The 19599-nt window shown below is 49.7% G+C and overlaps 1 protein-coding gene across 2 annotated transcripts in view; it reads right to left on the bottom strand.

The window, feature by feature from the left end:
- Positions 1-1492: 1492 nt before the first annotated feature.
- Positions 1493-19599, bottom strand: part of Map6 (microtubule associated protein 6) — a 74122-nt gene continuing 56015 nt past the window's right edge. The window contains exons 3-5 of one of the 2 annotated variants that reach the window (XM_036186895.1): positions 18548-18744; positions 2351-2813; positions 1493-2248 (exon numbers count right to left, since the gene is read on the bottom strand). In XM_036186895.1, coding sequence (XP_036042788.1) covers positions 1628-2248; positions 2351-2813; positions 18548-18744 — 1281 coding nt within the window. In that variant the 3' untranslated portion in view covers positions 1493-1627. Of the gene's footprint in view, positions 2814-18547; positions 18745-19599 lie in introns of both variants that reach the window. The other variant, XM_036186890.1, reaches the window with a different exon arrangement.

The following is a 19599-nucleotide window of genomic DNA, read 5'->3' as shown; positions in this document are numbered from 1 at the left end:
TGTGGTATTGTGTTCCCCCAAAATATTGCATACCCTAATAAATTTATCTGGGGTCAGAGAACAGACAGCCACTAGATACAGAGGCTAGAAAATGGTGGCACTCACGCCTTTAATCCTAGCATTCCAGAGACAGAAATCCTCTGGATCTCTGTGAGTTCAAGGCCACATTGCAAACAGCCAGGCATGATGACACTCGCCTTTAATCCCAGGGAGTGATGGCAGAAAACAAAAAGGTATATAAGGTGTGAGGACCAGAAACTAGAAGTATTTGGCTGGTTAAGCTTTCAGGCTTTGAGCAGCAGTTCAGCTGAGACCCATTCGGATGAGGACACAGAAGCTTGCAGTCTGAGGAAACAAGACCAGCTGAAGAACTGGGGAGGTGAGGAAGCTGTGGCTTGTTCTGTCTCTCTGATCTTCCAGCATTCACCCCAATACCTGGCTCAGGTTTAATTTTATTAATAAGACTCTTTAAGATTCCTGCTATATAACAGACAAGACCCCACCATATAGTGCAGGCTGAAGTTAGCCCCTGGACTCAAGCTATCCTCCTCCTTCAGTAGCCTCTTGAGTAGCTGGACTACAGGCCTGTGCCACTGTACCAGCTAAGGGAATATCTATAAAACCCATATTCAGCTGTCACAGATACAGAACAAGCATCAGCAGCTGTGGGCTTTGAGCCTCTTTAGAGAGTCCTGAGATTCATGAACAAGAAGCTGGGGTCCTGGAATGGATGAGCTGTACCACTGATGCCATGAACAACAACTATCACCCCTACTTCCCCAGTTCAGTTGAATGTCTGCTTCTGTTTCTCATCTGTGGGCTTTAGCTCTGACCCATCCTGAGTGCAGCCTGCTGGGATTTGCCTCTTGTGGGCTTTCAAGGCTCAGATCCTTGCACTGCCTTGCCACTCTGTGGTGGGCCCCGCCCTCAGTCTCCCAGCATCACTTCCTGTTGCTATTTCCTGGGGATTGAAACATCTCCTTCTGGAGAAAGACTGTAAAGACTCAGAAAGTGAATGGAATTTAAAAGTCTCAGGAAACTCCTGAAACATACAAGATTCACAAGGCTCTACCCCAAGGCTATATAAGTAAGGATCTCTGGAGCTGGAAGATTCTCCAGCAAGTCATGCAAAGATCTTCAGGGATACAGTTTTAATGAGTCTTGAGTTTATCAGTGATACAACTGCCTTTGAGCCAGACATGCTTCTCCTGTAGGTAACCCCTCACCCCCAGTTCTGTTAGTGAACCCAATAAACTCACTGGTTACTAAACTAGATGTGTGGGATCATCTCTTTGTTCTATCCCATTAGGGGACATGTCCCTCTGTCCAGGGAAACCCACGCAGCACCCATCTACCCCTAGATCATGCTGACAAGCCCTAGAACTGTGGGTTTCTGACTCCACAGATGGACTCACCCAGTCTCCAGGGTGTACCACATGCATACATACATGTGCACACATTCCAACACCACAGAGCCAGAGAAAGACACTGCTGAGCCAGAGGGACCAGTTTTATTAGATTCCAGCAAGACTATACAGCACGGTCTCATGCAGATTAAATATATGTCTTTGCCTCCCCAGGAGGGGAGCACTTCCACTTCCAGCTCCTTCATGGCATTTCAGGGGAGTCAAGGGGATCCCTCCATGTATTCTGTATGGGGAACTGTTGGGATCATGACTGGGGGTGAAGATGAGACTGTGGACAGTTGAGGGCCTCTGGGACCTTGAGTCTTCAGAGGGTCAGGGGCCATAGGACCTTGGTCCTTTGATGGGGCCAGCACCAGGGGATCCTGACCCTTCAGAGGTACTGGGATTATAGGGTCTTGATTCTTTACAGGCCCAAGGACCACAGGGCTTTGATTCTTTGGAGGCTCTGGGACTATGGGACCTTGGTCCTTGGTTAGTGCTGGGAAAATAGGGTCTTGGCTCTTCACTGGCTCAGGGGTCACTAGACCTTTGTTCTTTACAGGTGCTATAAACACAGAATCATTTCCCTTCATATGCCTGGGGACCACTGTATCTGTACCTGTACCTTTGACTGGCTCCAGGTCTGCTAAGCCTTGATTCTTCATGGACTCGGAGACCACAGGGGCTTCACTCTTCGAAGGTGCTGTGACTGTGACATTCTGCTCCTTCCTACGCTCTGGGACCATGGGAGCTTGGTCTTTCCCAGGTTCAGGGGTCACAGGACCTAGGTCCTTCAAAGGAGCTCGGTCTTTCCCAGGTTCGGGGATCACAGGACCTAGGTCCTTCAAAGGAGCTCGGTCTTTCCCAGGTTCAGGGGTCACAGGACCTAGGTCCTTCAAAGGAGCTCGGTCTTTCCCAGATTCAGGGGTCACAGGACCTAGGTCCTTCAAAGGTGCTGGTGCTGGGGAAATTTGATCCTTAGCTCTTGCTGGAACCACAGGACTCTGATTCTTCAGAGGCTCCGGCAGCAAAGGGCTTTGGGCTTTGGCTGGTGCTAAGATGACCGAATCTTTATTCTTTAAAGGCTCAGAAGCCACGTGGTCTTGATCCTTGGCTGGTGCTGGGGTCCCTGGACCTAGATTTTTCACAGGCCCTGGGAATACAGCACCTTGATCCTTTGGTGGGCCCATGGGTGTAGGGCTCTGGTCCTTTAAGGAGCCCGGGACCACAGGAACTCTGTCCTTTGTCAGTTCTGGCACCATGGGGCCTTGGTCCTTCAGAGGCTCTGGGGCCACAGGACCTTGGCCTTTCCGAAGCCCTGGGACCACAGGACCTTGATCCTTGTGTGGTTCTTTGGCTACAGGACCTTGACTCTTCTGTGCATCACTGGTGGGTTGGACCCGGCTCCTGCAAAGGAGAGAGAGGTGGTCACTGAGGGTCAAGTATCGGCCAGGGAGAGGGCAGAACACAGATTGCCTGATGAGACTTGGCTTCACAGGGCCTGAGCAGGGTAGCTCTTAGAGGAGCCAAGAGGAAATTGGATTTCTGCATCAGTGGGGAGTGCAGGGTAGGAGCAGGGCAGCCCAGGGAATCAGTCATTCAGTGTGTTTGCCAATTGATTATAACCTGCAAGCAGCAAAGGGCGTGGTGCCTGGGAGACAGCAGCAGTAATGCCCCTGGATTCGAACCATCTAGTGGGCACCCCAGCAGCCCACCTGGCCCATACTATGCTCAACCCTATTTCACGCTACATTGCCAGGTCCATCCTTGGAGTCCTATCTTAACTACTCAATGCTCATGGAGACTCAACTGCTCTGTCATTTTTCTAGTCCTTTCCAAGGTTCTTTTTCTCCCCCAGCTCTATTAAGGGTTGTCTACTGGCAAGGACAATATCCTTCTTACCTCCCCAATCCCGAAAGAGGAAGAGCATCTTATCATTCATGTTTAGAACGATCCACACATGGTAATAATAAAAAGTGGATTGTTTTAAATATGGCTGCTCTTCAGTTCTCTACATACAGTGCACCCCATATTGCCTACACTGCTCCCTACACCAGCCTTTGGTAGACAACTAGCTGGGGCTCCCCTATTCAGGCCCTGGTACCCCTTCTCTGTCTGCTCTCCCACTCCCTCCTCAGACGCTTGTGTTCACTTGCTCCAAGGCTCCTGGGTTTATTCTCCAAATCCGAGTGCCCAAACCCCTTTCTATAGCCTTCATGGGATGCTTGCTCTGTGTGGCTTACCGCAGCCACCCACCCCATCCCTTGGTCCACCCTCGTTGCAGAGAGCATGCGCAAACACTGCCACCTGAGGGCAAACAAACATCCACTCTGGAGCCTTCTGGTCTACACACCTTCTTTGTAGGCCAGGTTGAAACTTGCCACTCAAGAGTGGCATCGCTCAGCCAGTGTCACAAACCCTTGCACACCTAGACACATTCCACCTTCCAAATCACTTCTTTCTGCAGCTCACGCTGGCAACACAGCAGCCCTTTGAAACACACAGCTGTGAGATACACAGCAAGGGTTTTTATCGCTCTGGCTGTTCAGGCCAGAAGCTGACGTCTGGAGGCAGCAAGTGATGAGAAGGTGAGGTGCCTGCAGGAACTAGATTCTAGATCTTTCTGCTTCTGGGGCCTGTGTGCTTTCTCTCAGAGGGCCTGGCTCACAGCAGTCCTTAGGACAAGACACTTCTCGGTATTATTAATTTATACTTTGTAACAACAAAATCTGTAAAGTTAGACCCAAGTTAGCATTTTAATAAACCCTGACAGGTCCTCTCAGATCTGTGGGTGACCCGGGAGCCATCTTAATGAAGCTCAGGAGAGCGTCCAGGCCAGACTTCATCTCAGGACTTCCGCTGCGGCCCCTATACCATCGGCAGGGCATTGGCGCCCCCTGCTGCCAAAGTTCATAAGCAAGGGCAACCCTTGAGCCTGGGTACTTAGGCCTTAGCTCTAAGCCCACTGAACTTTCTCAGACATGGTTCACCAATATGGATCTAACCCCATATTGATCTGTCAGTAAACTTTTTACCTTAGTAGTTAAATCTCTTTAATCATGAGCTTTAGGATTAAGATTAGAAATGGTGGCCAGCGAGATAGCCTGCCTCCAAGGCTGCTTTCATTCCCCAGAACACACACATTGGAAGGTCAGAACCAACTTCCACAAGTCATCCTCTGACTTACACATGTGTGCTATGGCACACATGCACACATTTGTTTATATGCATACATGTGCAACCCAGATAAATAAATGTAATTATAACTTTTTTTTTTTTTAAAGATTAGATAAAAGGGCTGGAAATATGGCTCAGTTAAGAGTACTTGCTGCCGGGCGTTGGTGGCGTACGCCTGTGATCCCAGCACTCGGGAGGCAGAGGCAGGTGGATCTCTGTGAGTTCGAGGCCAGCCTGGGCTATCAAGTGAGTTCCAGGAAAGGTGCAAAGCTACACAGAGAAACCCTGTCTCGGGGAAAAAAAAAAAAAGTACTTGCTGCTCTTCCAGAGGATCTGAGTTCAGTTCCCAGTACCTAAATAGTGGCTCACAACTGTCTGTAACTCCACTTCCAGAAGATTTGGAACCTCTTCTGATTTCAGTAGACTCCTGCATGCACATGATACACAGACATGCATTCAATCACACACACACACACACACACACACACACACACACACACACACACGCTACATATTAAAAAATGATTAGAAATGACTTAAATAAATTGAAAATATGCTTCTTTTTTCTTTCTTTCTCTTGTTGTTTTCCTTCCTTCCTTCCTTCCTCTCTCTGTCTCTCTCTCTGTCTCTCTCTCTCTGTCTCTGTCTCTCTGTCTCTCTCTCTCTTTTTCTTCCTGTCTGTCTGTCTGTCTTTTTTGTTATTAGCTTTAGGAAAAGTCTGTGTAGATTTAATTCAAAAGTTCAAGGTAGTTTGGTAAATTAGACTATCTAAATTAGCTTTGTGACTCCAATATAAAGCATGTAATAGAATAATTAAGTTATATTTATAAATTACTTTTTTCTTATGTAATTTTTGCAAATAGAATCAAGACACAAACACATACTTTAAAAAATTCTTCAGGGGAATTGTAATTCTCACTCAGTTGGTAGTGTTTGCCTAGCATGCACAAAGCCTGGGCTCCATCCAAGCACTGTATAAACTAGACACGTGAGGCCCAAGTCTATAACCCAGCACTTGGAAGGAGGAGGAGGTGGCAGGAGGATCGTGAGTTCAAGGTTATTCTAACTACATTAAAAGTTGGAGGCTAGCCTGGGCTATGTGAAACCTTATCTCAAAACCAAAACCACCTTCTGGCTTATGACACTTTTAAGGAAAACCTGAGTGTGTGTCTGATATTTTATCAGAAGTGAAATCTGGGAGCGAAAGAGGCTCAGAGGGCTGAGCTATCCTGTCAGGCTGGAAAGGTAAGCAACTTCCCGATATACAGTCTGAAACAGCGGGATGCTCTGTTCTCTTCACTAGCAAAAGACAAAAAACCCCCCAAAACAAAAGAAACCTTCTGTGCTGTACCCTCAATACTCTGGTGAGTGCCACCCAAGAATAAGCAGATAATGCCAGGTATGGAGGCACACACCCTCAACCCCAGCACTTGGGAGGCAGAGGCAGACAGATCTCTGTGAGTTCAAGGTCAATTTGGTTGACTTCTAGGACAACCAGGCCTATATAGTGAGGCCGTGTCTCAAATAAGTAAGTAAAAATAAAAACAAGCAGATATACGTGTTTAAACATTGTTGAATGGATGCCATGCCCGGTGTCTGTTGTCCTTCAAGACGAAGCAGAAATAAGTGTGTCCCAGAATGTCTGCTGGCTTACAGGGGAAGAGGGGCTTCTGGCTCAGGCCTGGCCCCGCCAGCAGCACACTGTTTCTAAGCCAGCCGTTTGTTAGTTAAATGAGACATATCATTTAAAGTTAAATAACCTGAGATAGTTTTACGAAGTTCGTAACCAGCAATGGAACATTTATAGCCTATCAAGCTGCCGGATTCTTGTGCTTCACTTAAGTTATTTATGACTTAGTTTGAATTATTTAGAAGAATTGAAACATAAATCTTCCTTAAAAGGAGGCTGTTACTTTTTGCTGGATATTTGGTTTTCTTACTTTTACAGACTAGGCATTGCTTTTGAAAATCAGGTAGATTTTGACAGGGTTTCTTTCCCATGAGCAGAACCGCCCTCATGGGGTATTGTGAGCCCTCACTATGTCCAGGCAGTGGCTGTGTGGTTCTGCCACCTCTGCCAGCCCTCCTCTGTGACCTCTGGGGCAGCTGGGATACACCCACAGTGCTGTTTGCAAGGGACAAAGGGCCCCTCCAATGGAAGCTGGGAGGTGATGGGCTAATAAAGTGAGTGGCTCCTGCCCTTGGGTACGGACAGTCTGTACAACTGAATCTGTCACCCTGGGCCAGCTTCAGATCTTCCATGTGGTCTTTCTACCTCCCAGCCTGGGAGACCCACAGCACAAACCTCCGGAAGTGAGACAGACACACTGCCCCTGATCTGCCCTTCAGGGCTGCTTACTGCCTGAGAGGTCTTGGACAATTACTGAACCACATGGCCCTCGGTTTCCTCACCTGTAAAATGGGATACTGGGTATCAGGGATTGCCATGGCAGAAAAACAGAGGACCACTACTGGGGAGCTGAACTGTGTTTGTGAAGTGCTTGGGCAAATGACACAGACACACCCATCCCCAGGGGTGGGGGGTGGAGGATGGGGTAATTGTAATAATGGTTTATCTCCTTCAGCTCCCACGGATCCCTGGGGAAAGGTGGGCCTTCCTGTGACCTTTGTCCTTGTCTTGTCCTCTCAAGCTGATGAGAGCCTTCTGGATTCTGCCTATGTCTGTGGTTTTTGCCTCCTGGGTCAGCCACCTCCACATACTCTCCTCCCTTTTCCTAGTCAATTACCTGTATACTCTCTTGGGTTAATGGTTTTCAAGCTATCTGGATGTGTCCAGAAGACAGGGACCAGGCCTATTTTGCTCACAATTGTATCCTCTGCATCTTAAACAGCACTTCACTCACGGACAAGGTCAAACTATAGGCTCAGTGTTTGTCTAGTGGGTGGATGAACAAGAATCTTTTCTGTGCTGGGTGCTCCTATTTCAAACTGACGTTTCAAGGCTGTATGAGACATGAGTCTCAGACACTTCACTCTCTGCCTCTTGTTTCCATGGAGACCATCACTGCCTCTAGAGTACAGTGACACTGGATCCATTCTCCCAGAATTTGGAAGTGAAAGTGGGTGCCTGTAATCCTGGCACTGGGGAGGCTGAGGCAGGAGGATTGCTGTGAGTTCAAAGCCATCCAAGAACATACGTTAGCCTTGGGTCACAGAGTGAAATCATGTCTCAAAAAACAACAAACAAACCAGAAATCTCACCAAATAATCTTCCCCCCCTCTCTCACACACACACACACCCCCCGAAAAACAGAATCTAGAAGTCAGGCTACTGAGTCCTGCCCTGGGCTGCACTGGCTGCCACTGGTTTCTGCTCCTCCCCCCCCCTCCCCCAAGCCTCCACGAGCCTAATCCTCCTTCTTCCTAGATTTCCTCCTGCTGTACCAGCCACAGGGCAATGTGACTTGTTGTACAGAATCCTGTCCAGGAAAAGCATCGAGGGAGAAAAAGACCTTCATCAACTGAACAATAGCTGCACACGGGGCTGGGTCAATCCCTACGCTGTTTACATAAAGTAAAAAACACTCACAGAGGGAAATGGGCAAGGGCTGGCCCAAGGCCAGAAGAACTCCAATTCTGACCCAGCTCCTTCCTAGCCATGGGCTGACGCCATAGGCACATCATTCTCTAAGCCTTGATCTCCTAATCTATAAAAGGGGATTGGCTGGTAGATTGCTCACAGAGTGACTCCCGGAGCACAGGCTGTGCTTGGTGAACAGCAGCCCAAAAAGAGAGTTCCTTATCTGGTGAGGGACAAGCAGTTCCTCCCATGGCCTTGCAGGTAATGGACAGCAAGCGGGACTCATAAATATGATCCTTCCAGCACCTTCCAGTGGGCAGAATTGGACACACAGCTGGAGCAAAGGACTTTAAGAGCGGGGGCCAGGCCAACCATGCCACAGCACCCTGCAGCCGGTGGGCAGCAGACAGGCAGACAGGCTGACATCATAGCTTTGTCCTTTCACTGCTGGCTTCCAGGGTCACCACACACATGCTCACATTTCCTGGGTACAAGAGTTACAAACTCAGAGATGGGGAATGCAGCACCCAAGGGGCATTGCCAAGAAAACCGTCTTTGGAAGGCTCATTACTCTCAGGAAGGATCCATGGAGATGAGGAGGGCTCTCCTCTCTCTCTCTCTCTCTCTCTCTCTCTCTCTCTCTCTCTCTCTCTCTCTGCCACGACAAGGTGGGAGCCTCTATCTACTTTGGTAATCACCATGTTGTTTGGTAATTGTCTGCCTCTCCCGCTAGACTGTGTTTTGTTTTGTTTATCTTCAGTCTCTGGCAAACACAGCAGGACAACAACAGAAGGGGTGTGGCCTTCTCTTTGTTCTCTGATTTTTTCCCCTCTTTATCCACTCTTTGCACAAACTCTATGGAGTGTCCACTCTACTAGGCCTGTGCCAGGAGCACAGAAGCAAGACCCAGGCTGTGCCTAGAGCAGTCCCAGACACATGCTCAGAACACGCCACTGCCGCCGCCGCCGCCGCCGCCGCCGCCACCGCCACCACCACCAGTGAACAGGAACTGTACCAGCCCTGTCTGGCCCTAACCCTGACTGGCCTGTCTCTTCAAACAGACTCAATGTTCTCTCTAGGATCAAAGACCTAACTTTTCTAGGAAGCCTTTCCTCTCTGATCCATGAAAGCATAGCCCCACACAGGCAGACTAGAGGTACCTGGGGCCCAGGCTCTCTGCTGGCATCTTCCTGACCTAGCTGCCTTTAGGGCCATCTCTAGAGTGGGCCCTCTAAGGGCATGGATGATGCTTGCTGCTCCCCTCCCTTCCTGCTTTCGCTCCTTTCTTCCTCTCCTCTAACATTTCACACATGCCTACTGAGTGTGTGGCCACTGAATGTAGCTGGAAACCCAGGAGCTGTGGCACGGGCTGGCATTCAGTAGAGCTGGCATCCTAGACGAGGAGCTAAAATCCAGCTTGCACAAGACCAAATTCTAACAACCATGTGTGTAGGACACGCACGTTTTCCTAGCCTCAGGATCTCTGGTTCTCTTCAACCCTGAGATCTCAGTTTAAGAGAATCTTCCATACGCTACAGCCTTTGGTTTTCAAATGCCGGGCCTGCAGCTTGGGATTGTTCTCACTTGCATTTCCAGAAGAGGAGAGGAGGCTGAGAAGGGAAGTATAAGTTGTCCAATGTTGCCCACAGTAAAAGCAATACCAGGACTCCATGGAGGATTTCGCCTTTCTCTTCAAATACAGAAACCCAAATACATCCAAAGCCTCAGAACCAAGTTTACTTGCACGGCCGCTGACTAGTCCTGGGTGGAGCGGATGACCTCTGCAGGTCTCAGCTCTGAGCTCCCAACTGCATCTGCTGAGAAATGCACCTTCTAGAACAGATCCCAGGAAGTGCCAGCTCAGTGCCCCTTCTCCCCAGTGCTTCCTGAACCACCCAGGCCAGATTGTGTGACCCCCAAGTTTACTTCTAGTTTGCAACACACCCTTACAGAGAAAAGAGCTCCAGGAAGCAGCAGCTTCTGGGCCCAAGGGCCAGCCCTGTTGGTACCATAAGCCCTACCTGAGCACAGTAGCAGTGGGAACACCAAGCCGGGCAGAGTCCACCCACGGTGGCGCTCAACACACGCACAGAAGAGCAGCTAGAATCACAGGTAGGAAGGGAGATGCTGCCTCCACAAGGCTTACTCCCAAGGGAGTGTGCCCACCCCCCCAGTGTGGCCGAGAACCCATGGCCTCCATGTGGAAGGTCACTGTAGTTACGGGAGGGTGCAGGTGTTCTGTGACAGCTGGAATCCTATCTGCATCCAGAGGTTGGACCAAGAATGAGCTGCAGCATCAACCACTGACTTCAAACCCAGGCTCACGCTCACAAGTTGTGGGATTTTGTCACGTAATCACTGAGTTTAGATTTCTTTATCTGTAAAGAACCCGATGATGGGAACAAGTGGTGTTAAAAAAAAAAAACAACAACAGTGTTTGTTCTTGTTCCTTTTCTGTGAGCTGGCCAGACAGAGTCTGTCTGGGAGCAGAGTCCTGGGTCCCAGGGCACTCTAGAGCTCTGGACCTCCTTCTCTCCATGTGGGCATGAGCCTCCAAAGTCAAGTTAGGCCAAGTGGCTAAGTGGCCCTATAAATGTATTTACTCATTTATTTAAAAATCATTGGACATCTTTTCTAGATTTGATTTTCTAAGAATGAAATAAATTCCCAGTTATCTATATAAGAAGTATTATAAAAAACCATATTTGGTTATGTTACCTCTAAGAAGGCAAAGTCAAGGGCAGGATTGATCCTCTGAAAGGGTTGCCAAGAACCTGATAATCCTGCTAATGGCACTTAAAAAAAAAATAATGCACAGGGCCAAGGCTGCCAGACAAAAATAGCTCAGCTCTTATCTAACTCCATGCCCCTGGGAACCTAGAAATTGATTTTTTTTTGTGCTCCCTGCCCCAATGTAAAGCAAAGGGTAGGGTCTTCAGCAATTAATCAAGGTCGGTTCCGGGTGTTTCAGAGAGGATCAATGTAAAAGAACTAATAATTGCAAGACTGGAATCTGTACGGGTGATTTATAGAGGCGCTCAGAGAGGAGGGCGTCCATGAAGGGCTGGAGAGGGGTGCGGCCATGAGAGCCATCTCTAGATAGGCTGGATCTCGGTCCCGCTGCAGAGAGTGGTGTTCCCTCAAGTGGCTGAAGCTACCACACTGCTTGTGGGGGTGAGAGGGAAGTGGTCCTCAGCAAAGCAACAGGAAGCCAACTATTGCCAAAGGCAGTCTATCTTCCCTTCGGCCCCAGCAGCCACTCACGATTTCACAGGGCAGAGAGGTGAATCGGAGACATGGGAAAGGCATCCTAGCTATGAGCGCTCTTCCTACCTGCCTCCTCCAAGCTCCAGCACCAAACAGATTCCAAGACCACACTACTCCTGGATGGCCCACTGTGCACTTCCTGAATTTGGATACCACATCGATTCGGAGGCTAAGGTAATTGGTAAACTGCAGTTTCCCCGAGGCCTTATGAAATTCTGGGACTCAGCCATGTCACACAGCTAGCAAACATCACAGCTTCGATTCGAAACCGGGGCTGCTGCCTCAAACTCCGAGCCAGCTGGGTAGCATCGGGAGAATACCTTTCTGTTATGCCAGAGATAAGGGCTCCTGCCCTGGGCAGGGAATGGGATAAGGCCATCTCTTACGATTACTCTGCATCTGAGAGCTCGTGATTTTCTGAAGTTAAGACTGTATGGAGAAAAGACGGCTACATCAAGTGCACTTAGGGATGCTGACCCAAACAGAGGCTGGCCATCATGAAAGCAGCTGATCTCTGCTTGGTTGTTGCCATGGCCTGTGCGCCACAACTGCTCCCTTCTTATGAACAGGGCAAGTTGTCAGTAGGATAAAGAAGCCTTGTGGAGGCACCATGGTGAATGCGGGACACACGGTGATTATGGTCACTCACCCACCTGCTCCGCTCACTCAGTAGTCACTCAAAAAACACTTCAGAAGACAGTCTCTGGAGTAGACATTGGGCAAGGACATACATGATAGAAGGAGCTAACCCTTCCCCTGGAGAAGCAGGATCCAGTGTTGGGGAGGCGGGGGTGGAGAGCAGGACACACACACACACACATATGAGCTGACACAGGACATGTGATGAGTTCCATGATGAAGATACACACAGGGAGCATCTTACCCAGCCTGGAAGGTGCAGGCAAGGCTTCCTGGAGCGGTCCCCTGAGCCGAGTCTTGAAGGATGAGTTAGCCAGGTGAGAAGCAGGAGAAGGGCATTCTGGGTAGGAGGGACAGCGTGGGGAAGGCATGGAGGTGAGAAGCAGCATGGTGACTGAGAACGAGCTTCCGCAGGCCGTGGGAGCCGGAGCCGATGGTTTCAAAGCAGGGGATGACATGGTCAGACTTGCAAGCCTAGAGAACCCTCCAGCAGCAGCAGCCCACAGCAATGGTAACAATTGACTTTTCTATGTACTTGAAATTTCCTGGGCCCACTGAGACGCCTGAGGCCATCTGTTGAGACAGCTAAGTATGATGCCTCGTGAGCAAGTGGCCAAACCTCTCGCTTGAGGACAGAGCCAGACTTTTCAGCTCAACTCCATGTTGGAAATAAAAAGCACCAAGGAGTGGCCTGCAGTCTGCTGTGGCAGGTGTCAGATCCCTGCTTTATTTTGGCTCCTCCAGTACCAAATGTGTTGCTTAGGAACCGAACATCCTCTGGATTCATCACACAGTTGGTAACAGGAGCGAAAAGATCTGGTCCAATTCTGACTTTCTCCAGTTTGCATCAGATCCCAGTATCTACAGAAAATGCTGGGCACGCTCGCTGGAGGGCTTGCAATGGCCCAGCCACAGTGTGATGTTGTGTGCTTATCTGTCATTTTCCTTAAGGGTCCCACTTGTTGGGAACCTGATTCATCCCAGCCAATCCTATGCTTCCTGTTTCTCAGGCTGGACCAAGCTGTCCAGGGCTTCCCCTCTAAGCTTCCCTGCCTCATCTGTTACCTGCCTCATGGTGCTCACAGGAAGAATGCTTCGGAAACAATTGAAACATAAATCATTTGGACATTATTCAGTCCATAGATTCCAAAGACTCCAATAGTTGAATTCTTTCAAAGCAATTGTTTTTCTCCTTCAGGCTTGTATAACTAGTTCTCAGTTAGCTGCTTTTCTTTCTATCAATGAGAAAGTCATCACACACCATCCCAGTACCACATGGTACTGAAACAATCTGTCTAGTGTCCATGTCCCTTACACCTTGGTGTCACTCTGTTCTCCTGAGTTGAGTATTAGTGTCTCTCCTTCTAGACTCGAAGGGGCTGAGAAAGACCCAGCTTCCAGCTGCCAACTCCACAGTGTCTGAGGCCCTTTCCATCTCAGCCAAACTTCCTGAGAAAAAGCCCAAGCTTTCCTGCTACTGCTTAGGGGGCACTGTCAGCCCTGTTGGTGGTGGGGCAAGAACCTGGGGTACCTGCTTGACTGTGAAGTGTGATCCAGGAGAGGGCCGCTTCTGTGGTCTCCATGGCCTCACTGTCCCAGCCATTGTCCAGGCTGTGCTGGCGACAGGGGTTTCAGGGAGCAGAGGCCTGCTTTAACTGCAGGCAGCCCACAGGTTGCACCCTGAAATATGGATACCTGAAATGTGAGATGCTAATATAGTTGAGCAATAAATGGCCCTTGAAACCAGCACGAGGTACTACAGGGGTCCACAGCCTTTATGAGGTGGGACTGGTGCTGGGTGAAATTGCACCAAATATATATATATATATATATGAAGCGAGAATTGAAACACGTTTCTAACCAATGTAGCAACGGTGGCCAGTTCTAAAACTCATGTCTGGTTTAGTTGTAGGTTGTCTTAGGAAAGCAATATGAATAAGACATATGGAGATATGTAAGTGATGTGTAGATTCATATGCTGGGCCTCTGGGCAGTGGCAGGAGCCACAGGTGTGTGGTGTTGAACCGGCTCACCTTGGTGGTACAGGTCAAGCAGGCCAGGCTGTCCTACCCTCCCACCTCTTCTCTGGGACTTGCCAGTCTGGTTCTGAGTACATCTCTTTTCTCTCTGTTGGGGCTTACTCTGGATGTCCTGATGTGTATTTTTAATTCTCCCTTTCTCTTTTGCCACTGTTTGCAACTCTGTTCAATCTCCCAATCCTATTTAGTCTCCCTTAACTGAGAGCAGAGAAAACTAATAGACATCTCTATCTTTAGTTACTGAGCAGGTTTTTTTTTTGGTGTATCCTGCCTCATATAAAAGTAGCAATGGTTGAAAACAAATATATAGTGACTTTAAAGTATTAATACCTTAGATTGATTTTTTTTTTTTTTTTTTTGGTGCATTTTCGAGACAGGGTTTCTCTCTGTAGCTTTGGAGCCTGTCCTGGATCTTGCTCTGTAGACCAGGCTGGCCTCGAACTCACAGAGATCCGCCTGCCTCTGCCTCCCGAGTGCTGGGATTAAAGGCATGCACCACCACCGCCCGGCCTAGATGGATTTTTGACGCTGCATTCCCAAACTCAGAAGTAGGGCCCGTCATAGAACAGGCGCGCCGCCCTGGGCTCCTGGGATCGATAGCATGAGGAAGGACCTGTGGCTGTGGCATGGTGAGGCAAAAGCACAATGGCAGAAGCATGCAGGGAATGGGTGCAACCTGGGCACGTGGAATGGAGCCCCCAGTCAGTAGCCACCGTAAGGTAACACTAGGCCTTTCTACCAGGGAACTCTGCACTCTCCGGCCTTTGCCACTCCCGCCCCCAAGTGGACTCTCCCCAGAGCCTGAGCTCATCAGGTTCACGACCCCTCTACACCTTGGCTCGGACACATCCCTCCGTTTGGCATGCCTTGGGTATGTTCCATTCTGTTCACCCAATCAACACCTACCCATCTGCTGAGTCCTTTCTCATCCATGGAACCAGCTAGAACAGACTCCTCCTTCATGCCCTGTGATCAGAGGTATGGTCTCAGTCTCCTGGCTCCCCTAGTGCCCAGCACAGAGCCTGGCACACAACAGTATCCAATCGACACGTGTTGGCGAAATCATGAGAGCAAAGTCTTTGTCTCCTGCTTTACTACAAGGATAACAAAGTGAGCTAACACGGATCTCCCCCGACCCCCCCCTCCCATCCCGGAATCTACTCCCTTGCCTTGAGACCTGGCCCAGATGCCCGGAGGACCTCTACCCTGCCCCCCTCCTTAGAGCCCTCGGACAGGAAGCTTTCCGTTATTTCCCACCCCCCACAGGAAAACCTGTTCTCCACTCGAGCTTCCACGTTCCCTGTCTCACTGGGTCCTCCTCTGAGCCACCCTTGTGGCTACTTCTTCTTTTTTTTTCCATCCCCATGTCAGGTACATGCACGACACAGTGAGCCAACCCCTGGTGCAACTTAAATGAGCAAGTGAAGACGCCTCTGCCCCCTGCAAGGAGAAAAGGCCAGGACACACCACTGCTGGCCACAGGAAGGGAAGAGTTAGACGGCAGCTTCTCACCCCGTGAGGTGGCGAGTGGCGCAGGCGGTCACCGTTCCAGGGACATGGCATGAAAACATTACACTACCTTGTTAGCCAGGGCATCTCCAGGTCCATCTTCTCCTTTCCCAACATTTAGCTCTGACTGCTTGCAATTAGTACCTGAGAGGCAATCTAAAAGAGGCAAGCTGCATTATGGGGACCCCAGGAAAACTGCAGGGCACAGCTCATCTTGTACAAAGAGGCCCAGATGCCAAAGGCTGTTTCCTTTACCTACTCAGCTGGGCCTCACCAAGGAAATGCGATCAAGAAAGTGGTGTTCGTCTTTAGCATTTATTTATAACTGGAAAAAAACCTGTTTGCTTTCTGAGCAAGCACAGACCACAAGACGTCACAATCAATTGGCTATACATGAATTTTTTTTTTTTGTCATTCTTTTACTAACAGCAGGAATGAAATAGCACCGAGAGAGGTGTGCACTACATGATACATAGACAATCTGTGGTATGCAACAAAACCCGGGCCACAAAATCATAGACACTTCCTCTCTGCCTCAGAGTGCCACAGCTTCATGTGCTGTCTAGGAGCTGGGGCAGAGAAGAGAAAGCTGGGCACAGCTTGGGTGAGTTTTGCAGGCAGGCAGGCCAAGAAAAAAAAAAAAAAAGGTCTCCATTCTAGCCCTCTTGCCCAAGGTGAACAGGGAACAGTAGGAAAATGTACGGAATGAGGGGAAGGCTTGGTCACCTGCAGAAAGACAACACCAAACACTGTTTGAGGAACCACAGTCAGTTTCGTCCAGTACATGGGAGAGACAGAACAAGACCGGCTGAGTTTTGTTTGTAAACAGTAGAAACCGAAGGAAGTGTCTTGTCAGTGGAGTGAAACATTCAAGAGTCAAAGTGAAGCGCCAACAGCTTTCGTAGGTGAGTGTGTGAGAAAGAACAGAACGACAGCTTGAGAGGGACATTATCCAGGTCATCTAAAGCCGCAGGCAGGGCAGAAACTCAGCCCCTAAGGCTAGGGGGTCCTTGTGGTAAGCTACGGCAAACTACAGTGTGCACAACACCAACTCAACTCAGTCACAGCACATGTGGGATACTCATGCACCTGGGTGTGTTACTATAGAGACCTGTCTGCCCACCAAGCCTGGCACAGTGCCCAGCACAAGGTAGACCATGAACAGTGAGTGAATGAAGGATCCCCTGTGCGTTGTAAACTCTGACTTACTTGATCTACGAAACACACAGCTATTCTACAGGGAAATAAAAGTGTGGCTAACAGCAGCTCTGGCTGATGCCGGGGCTTGAGACGAGCATGCGCTGGCAGCTGCAGTTGGAGTACTTGATAGAGTTCTCAGTAAACAGTAAGGTCGGCTAGCAGGTAGCCAGAAACAGTACGGAGCTCTAGGCATTTCTGGACAGGCACGTGAAACCTGTGAGTTGTGGCCATGAGACTCATCAATGTCTCCTCCCTTCTATAACATGCCTCCCTCACAGTCCGTGCCCTGAGATGGGAAAGACAGCATCAGGGGATGCCATAGACTTCATCTCTGGTTTGTTCTGTTAAAAAAAAAAAACAAAACGAAGGCTTGCACAACACTGCTGAGTTAATTCTCAAACCTGTCTCAACTAGCCCCAAAAGGTGCAAACAAAACCTTCACTGTCTGCCCAGTGAAACTGAGCTGGAGCTCCGGAGCTCCGCCTTCCCAAACTGCAAGGACCTGAAGGAACTTCTGAGAGAAGGAGCCAGGAGAGCTTCCCCTGAACCACGTTTACCACAAGAGAAAGCAAACGGCACCATCCCAGCCACTCAGAAAGCTGAGCAAATAAGGACTTCCAGGACAGGAGCAACCTATATGCCACCAGAACATTTCGGGTTCCCTCATAAGAAGGGTTCCTTTCCTAACCACTCCCTAATTCCTACAACACAACTCTCTAGGGGCTTCGGCCACACACAGGCAGCACTGTAATACACCAAGAACTGTTTCCAAGCACCAAAACGTCATAGATGCTTGCTAAGCCCTTAGCAGGGCACACACTCTGGCCAGATGCTCAGCACGCTGGCCTCTCTGTGAGGCAGAGCAAGAGCTTGGGCTGGAGGGTGTCTCACCGCACTTGCTGCCATGTCTACACACCCCAGCTGCACATCTTAGGAACAGAAAGTCACAATAAGTATGCTATGTGCCCTCTGTGCACTTGACTAGTCTCTGTTAAGCGGGTGTTTTGCAACATCAGCGGTATGCTGAGGGCAAACAGAGAAAAGTAGGTTCCCATCGCTGGGAGCTCCCTCTACAACATCTACAGCATCCCAGATACGCGCTCTGCCACTTCTGGCCGGCCCCAGCCAGTGGCCTATTACTTAACTCACTATTCAAAGCCGACTGATAGGCACGAAACACAGGCACACACTCCTAACAGAGGGGAGGCTTACTTCTAGTTAACAGACAGAATTCCATTTCATTGACAGGAAGGCCAAGGTTGGTTTGCTGTTGTCTTGCCTTTAACACTTTCACAAATTCTAACTGCTGAAGCCGAAGCTGAACTTGGGTAACATGCAAGCATCCACTGAATTTGGGAAAGAACATTTGCCTGGCGTCCAAAATCGAGTGATACAAACTGTGGGAGGCACAGGGGGAGGAGGCCTTGCAGCAGACATGGCCGGTTCCACCAGGGGCTGCACTTGGCAGTAGTTGAGACCTGTCCCAGCCGAGACCCACAGGGAGCGCACAGCCAGTGCACAAAGCTTCTGGTGGTGTCGGGGGGGGGGGGGGGGGGGGGGGGGGCTGGCTGGATGCCGCACCCCACCCATAGGAAGAGGCAGTGGCCTCAGTCTGTGAAACATGATTCCTCCCAGAAAAACCAACCACAGGGCTCCTGGGACACTCAGAACCAAGGCAGATGGGAAGTCTCTAATTAATTTTGTGGCCTTTTGTTTGTTAGTTTAAGTAAAGGGGGGTGGGGGGGGAAGGAAAGTGCAGTGACATTTACTCTTTCGCCTCAGCCAGTTTATTGTTCATCTCTTTGCTCGGCTCCTTGTCGTCGGGTTTGCTGGCACTGGGGCCCTCTGTGGTCTTTTTCTTGGCAGCCTGGCCCGATACCACCTGCTTGTCTTTGGCCTTCCTCGGGGGCTTATGGCTCGTTGAGGTCTTTTTTGGTTTGGAACTCTGAATACTAGGTTTCTCTACCTGCATGGGGAGACAGACAGACGGAGCACAAATATAGAAACACAAAAGAGAGGCGGTAGGGAGAGGAGATTTAGAGAAAGACATTATTAACAAAACGGTAGTGACTAGTGACGGAGTAGACAGGCAGAGTGAGGACAGAATTTCATCGGTGTCTGCGCATCTGGTTTCTGGTGTCCGAACCCACAGGCAGCCTGGAGCCACACCCTCACCTGCCGTTTCTCCCCTGGAGCAGACCAGGTGGTGGGCTAGATAATGGTTACAGAATCTATTGTCCCTCCTTGTGGGAAGGTTATGCCTTGCTCGCCTCAGGTCCAGGCATGGGGTTTGCTGTAGTCAGTGAGTGCAAGATGCTCTGAACATCTGGAGGAGGAGATGCTCAGTCTCCTGGGTCCTAGACTGAAGAGGGCAGGTAGGAATTCATAAGGATGAACCATGGTTGATCCCTGGGGTGGTGAGTACGTGGTTTCGGAACAACTCAAGTGTCAGGCAGGCGATAGGCACTACCAGCCGTATGCCGATCTCTGTCTAGGTATATCTCTGGCTGGATCTAGCCTGCTTCCCCAGAGCAGTCCAGTTTCCAGGCCTCTCCTCTAGATCTTTCCTCTCATTCTGAAGACAGAGACTTGCCTTCTCTTTCTCAGAGAACTCTGGAGTAACTGGGCTTGCTGAGCATCTCTAATTTCCCCAATCTCCCCTCCTTCCTCACTTGGACTCTTCTCTCTTTCATTGCCAACCTATATCCTGGAGCCTGTTTCATCTGTGGACGGACAGAGGTGGTGTTGGGCCTCCCAGGCTAGGCCATTCACTAACAGGTCCACTGACCTCATCCTGATTTGCCTGGACTGGGGCGGGGGT

Source organism: Onychomys torridus, chromosome 1 (genome assembly GCF_903995425.1).
Source record: "Onychomys torridus chromosome 1, mOncTor1.1, whole genome shotgun sequence".
Lineage (NCBI taxonomy): Eukaryota > Metazoa > Chordata > Mammalia > Rodentia > Cricetidae > Onychomys > Onychomys torridus.
The sequence above is the reverse complement of the archived record's forward strand: the minus strand, read 5'-3'. Positions and strand labels throughout refer to the sequence as shown.